The following is a 12,424-nucleotide window of genomic DNA, read 5'->3' as shown; positions in this document are numbered from 1 at the left end:
AAACAGGAATAAAAGCTTAAATTAAGAATAAATATGGCATTTGGGGCAAAACAGGAATAAAATGTAGGGCAAATACGGATTTTTTCATGTGGGGCAAAACATCGCGGGTCGAATGCGGAACAAATCGAATAGAGGTATACAAAAAACACTTTTCTGTTTAGGCGATTATTATAAAAGGTGTCTGTCTGATCTTTTCCAATTAACGTGCGTGTTGCGTTACATTGGTTCTCATTTATTAATAACACATGTATTGACTTATAAGAACCAAATATTATGCCAATTACGCGATAATTTATAATTAAATTTTACGCAAAATTATTATTCCTTTTACTTAAGAAAAGGTCAATCGAGCAGGAGGGAGAACTTCACAACGACATTAAAGCAATTTCATGTTTGACAAATAATTAAAATAAAAATCTTTAAATGAAATACGGAGAAGCACTCAAAGATGTTACCAGAAACCTATTCCCATTATTATTTAATTTGCGAACATTGAAATACTTCCTCAGTACTTTTCATTGGAAAAATTCCGTCTCATAAATTATTTTTAACAAATAAGAATAGGAAAAATCCACGATTCCTAAATTAGCTGAAAACTTACTAGTCTAGTTACAAAATGTAAAAATATTTCGTGCACAAACTAATTTGGTTACCTACACAATATATTTTAATTAATAACAATCTTCAAAGTTAGCGAACTTCATAAACTCATTTTCTTAGCTTATATAATTAGTCCATCAAAAACAATTAACAAAATAGTTATTTTCTAACAAGGAATCCCGAACAGTGCAAAAAATATATTCTAATTATTTTTTTCACGAAGAATTAAATTAAACGCAGATAGGCTAACACAATAAGCCGCTTTTGAATATTATTATAAATAATAAGGTCTAACAATAAATATTATTAAAATTAAAGATTTTCATGTCAGTCATCTTTCACAGCCTAATCTTTGTTTCTCTTTGTGCTCATTTATTTTTGACATTTTGCGTTAGGAGTCGACCTTAATTGACCTTTAAAAAATTTCGTATTAATTACATAGATAATAATAGATCAGACAATACAGGAATTGGTTTAATAAAAAACATGAAACAAGCCCCTATAGTCCAACAACTTAAAAGAGAGCATAATTTTGTATTGAACGTATAAAGCCGTCAAGTTTCTAGTCGGTATGCCGAATTTTAAAGCCGGAACGCCTAGCCGGTGGGAGAGCCCGGAAAACCCCCGGTTCCTCCCTGGAGCGGGACATGCATTAATGCATTTTCCTGACGCAAAATAAAAACGGGCGATATAATAGTACTATATTTTTTTACAGTTAAGATACAAGGTGACGTGCAGTAACATTTTGCAAAACTATTGCGCAAAATTATTATATGTCTAGAGGATGTCTGCGACGCGACGCTGTAATCATGACGAATGCGACGAAAACAAATGGCGTACTTTATATTACTTGCGTCTTATGTAAATGTCAACGAAGATACGTGACGGCTCTTCACACTTTGTTATATACAGGGTTACTCGTATCAGACTGAACACTTGTATTCGACTTTGATCTTTAGATTAATTTTCTTACGAGTATTATTAGTTACGATTTCTGACTTATTTTACTAAAGAACAACAATATACTATTCTAAACATAACAGTTTTATGGGCTAACTTGAGGGGCTCGTTTGACGGCTTACAGATAAGTGTTGAATAACCAATAATTTTTTTTCCAAGCATTACATTAATGAAATTCAATAGGTAATCATAAAAATATACAGACTTTTTTTTTTTTTTTTTTTTTAATAACCCATATCTGTCCCACTGCAGGGCAAGGGTCTCCTCCCAAACGAGGGGGAGGGGTTAGGCCTTGAGTCCACCACGCTGGCCAAGTGCGGGTTGGGGACTTTGCATGCCCTCAATAATGTATTAAACAAATTTTAGGCATGCAAGGTTTCCTCACGATGTTTTCCTTCACCGTTAGAGCAAGTGATAATTATTTCTAATACACACATAACTTCGAAAAGTCATTGGTGTGTTTTGCCTCGGATTCGAACCTGCGACCACTTGCGTGGGAGGTGCCAACTTAAACCACTCGGCTATCACTGCCTATCTAATAATAAAATAACAGAGAGTTGGAAGTGCGTCGAAGTCGTAGTACCCACTCCACGTCGCTTTGTAGTAGTAATTAGTAATGAGGAATTGACCACAAATAAATTGACCGCAAAATTGTAAAACGACTGTATAACTTCTACTAGATAAACTATTCCATACTTTCAGAACTGTTGAAGCCTGAGCTGAAGTATTGTAATACAAAGTCAATGTCGGAGCACAGATGTTTCCTTATAATAAGGCCACCTTGTTCATACAACTATATTGTACAAGGTTAGGAAGGCAATTAACTCTCAGATTTCGCTGTACAGATTATTGTTACTATATACCAAGTTGTAAAGGACGCGGGACTTGGGAGCTAGATGATAAGGCTACAATCGCACTTAAAAGGAGACGGCAACCACGTAAAAAACTCTTTCAAAAAATATTAGTCATAATTGAATGATATTTTAATTTTCTTAAGAATACATAAATCAAAAGTAACTATTTCTTTTTCTTAACCGTCTGTTAGACAAGTCAAACACCGTCTATGTTATAGAACAATTGAGATCATGACTGTTTAAAAAAATATTAAAAACACAATTCAAATCCTTTGAACTACTTTTTGATGTGATTCTTAGAAAACTGACTCACATACTAGGTAGGTAAATTTTTGTCGACTTTGAATTTGAGTCTCAAATACGTAGTATGTTTGGGACTCGAAGGTATCTTAATAATTTACATGTCACATGGGAATATCCAGACATCAAATCGTAATTCACTTACCGAATTTCTTTCAATATCACGCCAGAGAGATGTGAAATCTATGCATTATAGAAATCATTTATTTACACCTTGACTACAACAGATTTTTTTATGGATTAAATATGCTCATAGAAATTGATCAGTCGCTGCGTCACTGTAAAACAATGATTGGCAGTTCATATTTCATTAATAGCCCGAATTTTGGCAATTTCTTTTGCGTCTCTCACTTTATGTAAACTGTACAGTCAGTACTCATCCCCGTATAAGAGACTTATGAATTTAAGTGACGATATATACAAACCAGTTCGAATCATTGTGCAATACACGAAACACCGTATATACATTAATATACACCGTAGTTCCTATTCTTAAACATGATTTCCTTCCTCAGGTACCGTATCGCATTTCAAGAGACCTTGCTATGCCGGAAGGTGGTAAGCCGCCGGGACTCCCGCATCATCAATTTAGACCACACCACCTGCAGGGACGTGACGACCTTACAAAGCGTCAACTCAGCAAAGCGAGAATCAAGAATATCGTTTGTTAGTAAAGTCGACTTCGTAAAAGACCCAGCGCCATTTTGCGTGGGCGAAGAAAATGGCGACCCGGTATTCAACAGTTTCACTAAAACGTGAATTGAAAATAAATAAATGTATTTCGGTACCAGGGTCTACTTTGGTGAATATTTCTGTATATAACCTCTTTTTACTTGGTAGTAAATTAAGTCTAATTCTAAATTTGTTGAAGAAAGTAATTAAGTAAGTGGATGGTCAATTAAAACCATTAATGATCTATCAGAAGTTTAAATACTTACCTAAATTAAGAAATACTTCCTCCTAATTAAGATTATGAACGATGTTGTTGGCAGAATTTTAATTAAATAACTTATTTTAAACTTCAAAAACCTGTAGGAACTTGCTTTATGATAACTTTTAATCAACTTGAAGAACTTTGAACGGTGAAAAAATGTAAATACTTTTATTGTTTGAAAATTCCGCTAATTGATACAAAATTCCTAGATCTAAATTAGGCCTACTGCTCATTACCAAAGAACTTAAAAGGTTAACTATTGAAAACTATCACGACTTGCGCAGAATACTACCATAAACGAGTCTTAAAAGACTCACCCCCGGTTTTTGAGTACATTTAGCGGTAGTTTATCTATTCAATAGCCGTTTTTTATATGAGATTTGACACTATTGAATAGATAAACTATCGCTAAATGTAGGTACCTCAGAAACCGGGGGTTAGATGATTATTTGTTGTTATCTAATGTTATAGAACATATGTGTACGCATTTGTTTCTCATTGTAATATTGTCTTGATTATTTTCCATTTGCAATTTTAGGAGGAAACTATAAATCACTTTCTTTAATGATCAAAAATAATTTGGAGAGATTGAAGTATATTGACCAAATGCTCAAAAAAATACTTACTGAATTTATCACGTAGTTAATGTTAATAATAATGTATAGTATTGTATTAAATATAGAATTTAATAATATAGTATTGAAGCTAGGTAGTGCATAGTAATTTTATGATATAATATTGTATTAATTTTCTTTAAATCTTCATTTTTGGAGTTCGATTCTCTATTATCGACTGACCGGTTAGTCGTCAAGAAATGTTGTATGAAAATCTGATCAGCACCTCTAACGGGCGTTGTACGAACTATTTTGTCAGTACATTTTAAATGTCAAACTTTCGATACTCGACAGTATCGTCTGTAGAGACTCGCGCTATAGACCTAAGGAAATCGATCTGAAATTGTTTTAGTTACTATAACAAGTATGTGTATAATAAAACCAATAACTCATAGAAAACAACGTATTACACGTTTATAGTTCATTAAGAGGGTAGCAGCTTTCCTAAGTGGTAATAAGTATCAATAAAATGTCGAGATTTCTTTGTTCCAACGCCACCGGAACGAGAGGCGATAATTACCTACGAGTGTTGTTTATTTCCCACCTTTACATCGTTTGTTATTGTTATTGAAAATACAAGTAATTTGTGGCTGAAATAGGTATTTTTGTTCTGAAGTAATGGCGTCGTATTGTACTTGATAATACAAATGCGAAAGTATTACGTATTAAAAGGTATTCTTGGTTGTTTTTTACTTTACATTGGAGCTGTGTTACACTACATGATATTCATAAAAACAATAGAAAATATAAATCACTTTTACGAGAATTTATTTAATGTAGCATTGTATTTTTAAATTTAAGTAGTTGTATATATGAATGGCCTATTTGACTTTTTGGATAGGTAATGGTTAGCGTATTTCATACGATTACATTTAATTGTAACAAATGCATTTATGTGCTGCTTATAAACATCCGAAGTGAATTTGATGGGATTCAGCATACAGAGAAAATCGATGGATAAAGGGGATGATGGTTTTTCACACAATGCTCATTATGCGGACAAAAGCTAAAATAGCAAAACAATCTTTTTTCAGAAAGAAAATGTGTGGTAATAGCACGATTTTGCTAACCAATACTTATGTAAGGGTAGAATAGGTCTTAAGTGTTCTATGTAAATACTTAATTGGGTCCTTGTATGTAATGTACGTTCACTCTAAGCTGATTTAAGGTTGTGGGTCTGTGGGACCCTGAACAAGTAAACTAATCATTGGTTAGCGCTTGTTTTATTTAATAAGGCTACATTTATGATTCATTTATCGACTTCAAAAGTAGGAGGTACTATGTTCAAATTTTTGGTTCGTAATATTATTTGCTGTTTATTAAGTACTCGGTTAACTAAAAGGTTATTTATTGTAATGCCGTGGGACTAAAATATGAATTAGAAAAGGTGGGTTTATTCTTCGCAATACTCTGCTTGAGTCTTCTGTTATACAGCTTCTGAAGTGTTTTTTTGTCGATAAAATACTATGTTGTTTGTTTAGTTTTTATGTTACTTGTTAGTACATATTTTCATAATATTTTGGCTTTACCAACTGAATAAAATGTAAATATTGTTTAGTCTGTTCGTTATAATTATGTTAATAAGTATGTTATTAAAACTCTAACACAATTAATAATAAGATTAAATGTAAGCTATCTTATTTTGATATAATGTAAAATTTGTTATAAAATATATGGTATAATTTGACTTGATATCTTATTTGAAATCTTTACCAACTTATACTGTTTTAAATGTACATTTTAAGTAAGACGTGGTTATTAAACGACAGAAATTTTAAAAATATACCAGTAATAGACAACTTCGTAGCAAAATACATACAGATTAACTTAGGACCTACGTTTTATCCTCAGAAAACGTTATTTGAAGGAAAACTTGAATATAATATAGTATGGAGTCTTTTTAGCAAAATCCAAAATATTTTTTAGGAAATTATCTCGCGATGGACAAAATGCATATTAGTAAGCTTTGTCCCCTTTTAATAGTTTTAAGCATTAGGTACAGTAAACTCGTTTAACATCTGGTTTTCATAACATGAAATTCAGTAACATAAAATTATGTGTAAGTAAAAAGTAGGACGTATAACACGGAGGTCAAACCGTTAACTTTCGAGTTAGTAAGTCTGAAGGAATCCAGGGAACAGGGTGTTAACAGGACTATGAGTTCTCGAGAATTTTGAGTGAAACATTCTTCTTATTGTATAATTGTAAATATTTTTTTTTTTGTTAATTATTTCTAGTTTAGTTTAGTTTAATGTTAAAAGTTATTTATAGTTAAGTTTTATTTTAAAAGTAATTTTGTAAAATAATGTATATATTAACTAAGTAAATAAATAATAATCAATAATACATGTTAATAATAAAATTCTTCTTACCGTACTCTTATTAGAAGAGGTATTAGGTTTCTTGAACGTACTAGGTACTGACAAATTACGTTGCTTTCTATCCTCTTGAGTTGAATTGAGCCTGGAATTTCGTAATAGGATATGTAAGTTAGGTAACAGTATTGCGTTGTTGATAACTAGTATTTATTAGTTAGGTTTAGATATTTATACACTTATGTATGTTTCAGAGATACATAGACCGACGAGCGTAGTTTCAGTGTGTTGGGTAAGTCGCGACATATATTATAATTTAGCTTGTATAAATGGACATGTTAAGTTTCCTACAGGAGTCTCACAAGTTTTGCCGCAAAACTTGACCGGTACTTGAGCGTAGACGCGTAACTTGGACACATAACTTAGTTGAATAGTTTAGGCGTGTAGTTTGAGGTACAACTTGGATGCAGGGAAACGTACGCGTATATAGCGCATAGCTTGGACGCGTAGCAACACGTTTAAGCTATGCGAAGTTCAATGAACAATTTGTTCAAATAATCCAGAAAAGGAAACACGTGAGTTCTCCCAACCGCTGCGAAATAATACCTAGAAATGTTACCTTTTTTAAGGCTCTATACGGACCTTCGCATCATTAACATTAAGGATCAAAGGTCCGACCTGCGCACGACCGCCATTGTGAATTTATATTTACGAACTCATAACAAGCTTACAATGTTAGTTCCTCGTCACCATGAGTCGCTCATTGCCCGCGTCAGGAAGTGCGCTACAAAGTTCTAAACGATCGATACTCGGCAGAGACCACACAAATTATTACAGCCATAATTACTATAATAACTTTGCTAGGGTTAATTATAACGACTTCCGTGCGACTGCGGAAATTGAATTTGAAAGGCTTTTGCTCATTTGTCAGGAGTTAGAGGCTGGAAATAAAATGAGGGATGGGGATACACGTGTACGCTTAATATCACTTAAACTTGATGTCTTGCTAAATGCTAGGTAAATGGTTAATAATGAATTTTCCACTGGCATATTTTACTGTAGTAAATATACATCAACATGAACATCCATCCAGCAATTCAAGGGAAAATAGAAGTGGCTAGTATTATTAGCTTTAAGACCGAATTGTTACCCATCCCTGGAATTTTAGTTCGCAAGAGAAGTTACATGTCAAAAAAAATGCGTAATGCCGCAAATACCAGTCGCTACAGATTTTTCTTCGCATCGCCACATTTTCGGCTCAGACGTGGCTTTGAAAATGGCAATCTACCTTCACATAGTGTGTTTTCGACATTTTTGTGTAAGACATTTCAGCTGAAACTAGGCGTGTTATATCGTAGTTATAATTAAAAAAATATATTATATGAGATATTCGTTCAGAATCTTAGATACTACAACCAAATTTTGATTTTGCAGATTTAAGATATTCTACGAGAGGATGAAACGATATTTCTTCTACGTAAGTAACATGATTATCCAAGAAACAAAAAATGTAAAAATATTCGCCTAAAAATATTGCATTAAAATGCATGAAGCAATTTGAACATCTTTCCTCTTTGATGTTCAGTGCTATAAAATGACAAAGTTAATGTTTGCTCTTAAATAAGTTTCAATTTTACGAACAATGTCATGACATTCTGTGAGACATATTTTTCTATTTACATTTTCTTAGAGGCACATAATACTTTCGTAACATAAAACTCATACCTTAATTTATTTATGCTGACTTAATAACATCATGATGCGCTGTTTTCTTCCGAACAGGAAAGTAAGTGCTGTGTATATATTATCTTTCACATTTCCATGAAAATAATATAATACAGTCGAAAATATGAAAAAGAATCACTCAACTCAGAGTAAGATAATCTTCTTCTTGCAGATGTCCGAATACCACGACCAAATATCATTGAAACCTGCCAACAGTGCCGACTATGTTTTGTAGTGTCCAAGCGTGTGCACAATAGACAGGTGCACTCTCCCTTCTTTCACTATCGTAGCCCGCTGGGACGGATAACCGGCACGACCAGTGAGAAGCCAGGCGCAGTTTAATGTGTTCTCAAAGGCATGGAGGTCTAAGACCTCAACTTCCCAGCTCCGGGCAGTCTATGAAGCATTCTTTACAGACTACCTCAGAAAATACTTATTGGCCAGACCAAGGATTCGAACCCGAGGTCTGTAGAGGCATAGTCATAAATTAAGATAGCCTATCAATAAATACAAGCAACCTCCGGTCAGTATTTCTCGGAACTAAATAGCGCTTACTCAACAAATCCACTTTGATCAATAATTCAGTAGTATCTACTCTATCGAGTGTTTATGTTACGTGAGCCACGTGGAACGACTGTACACAAACTTAATTTTAATTGTTTTCCGCATTGTTCCTACAGGCACGCCGTTTTATAAATATCCTCTACATGCAGCAATTTTTTCCATTTCATAGTTTTACGGCCTTCGTGGCGCAGTGGTTAAGGTAGTCGCCACGCCACTACCATTGCGTCGAGAGGTCGTGGTTTCGATTCCCACACGGAATAAATATTTGTGCAATCCACAAATAGTTGTTTCGGGTCTGGTTGAACTTTGTGTCCGTGTTTTTAAAAGTCCCCGCGACACAATAGCAATTCCGAATGCGGGAGTTGACTTGAAAAAAGAAATTCAAGCGTTCTTACTTCTTACCGGCCAATTGGATCGGTAGTCGCATTTGAGTTAAGCTACATGCTAAGAAGTTAACAATAAAAGTCGGTCTCAATTACAAGAACGTTCGGCAATCGTAGTCTTTTGGACAATAGGATAAATGCTCATATTAAACATTTTATGCGCGGTTTGTGTGGCACATTTAGCGGTAGTTTATCAATCCAACTGTTTTTTATATGAGTTTATACGCTATCGAACAGACAAACTACCGCTAAATGTACCTCAGAAACCGGGAATAGTACATAATAGTTTTCGCTTAAAGTAAAAATCAGTATGTGTACTGTAAACCTCACAACTGGAAAAAGCCCACTGCAAACAAGTTTACACGTGCGAGCGATTACGTCGAGTGGCACAGCTCTATCGAGTAAATCAGTGAGTACGGAGCTTTACATAAGCAAAACTTATGCAATAAAAAGTAATAGCATATTTACCAAGTTCTCCTGTTCCAATTACGTCAGGTAGAGATATATTTGCTATATTGCTTACATCTCATTTTTGTCTCCAAATGAAATATGTGAAGAAAAACACTAGTAGCTACGTAGTACATTGTGTCACAAATATGATATCATCTGTTGGAGGACAGAACAAAGGCGACGTGTCGTAAATCTTGGGACGAGGCGGCTTGTCTGGATAATCGGCTTAGAATTGTACAATGTGGATAACATACAATACTTTATTTTATCGTTAGTGTTCAACCTAGTGTCAAATTCGTTCAGGCTTGCTTGAATGACTCACTTAGTAAACAAAAACCGAGACCTACTTTTTTTATGCGCCATCGAGGCGTTTCGATCGAAAACCACTAAGTGGCCACCCATCTTTGGAATGACCGCGCCAAGCGTAGCTTAACCTATAGATCGTTTTAAAGATTAATAGTCAATAATTTAGATTTTTTTCAATTTATTTATTTTTCAAATTCGAATTAAATTGCCTTGGCATGTACGAGTTATCTGTATTATCATTAATAAGTTGTTTAATTTAAAAATAAAGCATTTCTATCAAACAGGCCACTGTCAGCTGTAGGCGTGTGGGTCACTGATTCTTTTAATTATAAAGTTTGTAACACCTCCATCAGCTGCGACCCTCCCATACTAGGCTCTCTACTAAGTTGTTGGACTATTAAGCACTAACGAATTACATTACTTTCTACCCTTTTGAGCTGAAATAAGCCTCTACTAAGTTGTCAACTATAATAAACGAGATTTAGTGCTGATATAATAACAATGTGAAACATAATCTACGGCTACTTCGTAAACGATCAAGTCTATAAAAAAGAAATAAAGCTCTCGGACGTTACGATGTAATAGATATTTTATGACAAAGTGCCCATTATGTGAACTGATGCTGTAGGTTTCATGTTTATGATCTAATATCAATCGTTGCTTTACTGGCTAGGCCTTGAATGGTAGATGAAATGTTACCTACTAAGATAATGTACTTATGTTTTAAGATTCCTTAAATATCCAGTCACGGACATAATATAAAAACGATTTTTACGGCATTGTTATTTCTTCGGCACCCACTTTTCTTAACTTATCATAAGTTAAGACACTAAAGTGTTGATATTCTTAAAGTACAGTTAATATAATTCAACTTTTTAAACCGCTCCATAAATCACTATTTTCAAAACTTCATAAGAATGACCTCTCGACACATTGTCTTAACTTTGCCTAACACTTTATTCCATTGATTTCAAAAAGATGTTAGTTAAGTTGCGTTTCCATTGTGCTATGTAGTTCAAATACCAGTTAAAAATTCTAACTTTGTAGATTTTTGTTAATTTGACTTTGTATCTGACACTCACGTAACCAAACCATAAGAATACCTGTAAAATTTGCATTCCTTTTATGACATGCCCTACTTACCCCTTTACACACGTAAAGTAGAAAAGAAATAAATGTGCGAAGATTTATAGCACCTTCCCCAAAAATGTATGCGACAAAGAGGGGGAAATGATGTCATAAAAGTTTCTCCTGACCTGCCTTAAAGTGAAAAGTAAATGTGATACCGTGAGTGTGTCAAGGAGTCAAGTGAATGAACGTGATTGATGAATGGGACCTAATTTCTATTGAGTAGCTTATCGAGTGCGTTGACGCTTGAGTAGTTCTTTAGAATGAATTTGTGTGGGTTTATTTCTGTGGTAAGTGTATTTAAAATATAAGTATGATGATATAACATTGTTTACTGGGGAAATATACTTTGAGCCGCCATTTCCTAATTGCACACCCTACTTGCTCTGAATTTAGTAACTTGCAATAAGGTAGGTCTTTGTTAAAATGGTGGTCACGAGTTCACGAAACCAGAGGTCATGGGTTTGATTCATACGGAACAACAATTATTTGTATAATCGAAAATTAACACCTATCCGGTAGTTTTTTGGGTCTTATGATTGTATTTGTATTGTAAACTCCCAACAAGTACAAGAGTAAAAAAGTATCTAATTATTTTAATTATAAAGCACATCCCGGTTCAAAATTCATCAGTTTTCTAATTACGAGATTTGACATCTCAACTTAGTACACAAGTTCTCATAAATCACGATAATAATCAGATTTACCTTGAGCTAAGTTAAACCTGAATAGTACTAACTATTAAGTTTATTTACAATCGGGCTATGTATTCAACTTGGTATTCACCGAGTCCTCTAGAACTTACTTGTTCTTAGTTACTCCAAAAGTCATTTACATAACCCGCCTACTGTCTTCAAAAGATGTTACGTAGGTGTTACTGATTATATTGCGGACAAACGAATGAATTTGCTATATAACTACTGTAAAGCACTGCAGTCATTATTGAGTAACGATAGTTTGATAATCCATACTAATATTATAAATGCGAAAGTAACTCTGACTGTCTGTCTGTCTGTCTGTCTGTCTGTCTGTCTGCTACTCAATCACGCCTAAACTACTGAACCAATTTGCATGAAATTTGGTATGGAGATATTTTGATACCCGAGAAAGGACATAGGCTACTTTTTATCCCGGGAAAATTACGCATTTCCCGGGAAAATTCAGGTGGCGAACGAAGTCGCGAATAATCAATATTATAATGACATTAAATTAACAAAATTCCGTGGTCATGGCAACTGTTTTAATGGCGGATATGCCTTAGCGCGACTTCGTTATATAAAGAGATAAAAAT

At 34.0% G+C, this 12,424-nt stretch overlaps 1 protein-coding gene across 1 annotated transcript in view; it reads left to right on the top strand.

Moving 5' to 3' along the window:
* LOC142980675 (neuropeptides capa receptor-like) overlaps positions 1–3,943 on the top strand; it is a 139,359-nt gene extending 135,416 nt beyond the window's left edge. Inside the window, exon 7 of the mRNA XM_076126187.1 lies at positions 3,230–3,943. Within this exon, the coding sequence (XP_075982302.1) occupies positions 3,230–3,473 (244 nt within the window). The 3' untranslated portion in view covers positions 3,474–3,943. The remainder of the gene's footprint in view (positions 1–3,229) is intronic.
* Positions 3,944–12,424: the final 8,481 nt, after the last annotated feature.

This window comes from Anticarsia gemmatalis, chromosome 18, assembly GCF_050436995.1.
Source record: "Anticarsia gemmatalis isolate Benzon Research Colony breed Stoneville strain chromosome 18, ilAntGemm2 primary, whole genome shotgun sequence".
Lineage (NCBI taxonomy): Eukaryota > Metazoa > Arthropoda > Insecta > Lepidoptera > Erebidae > Anticarsia > Anticarsia gemmatalis.
This window is presented reverse-complemented; position numbering and strand designations above follow the sequence as displayed.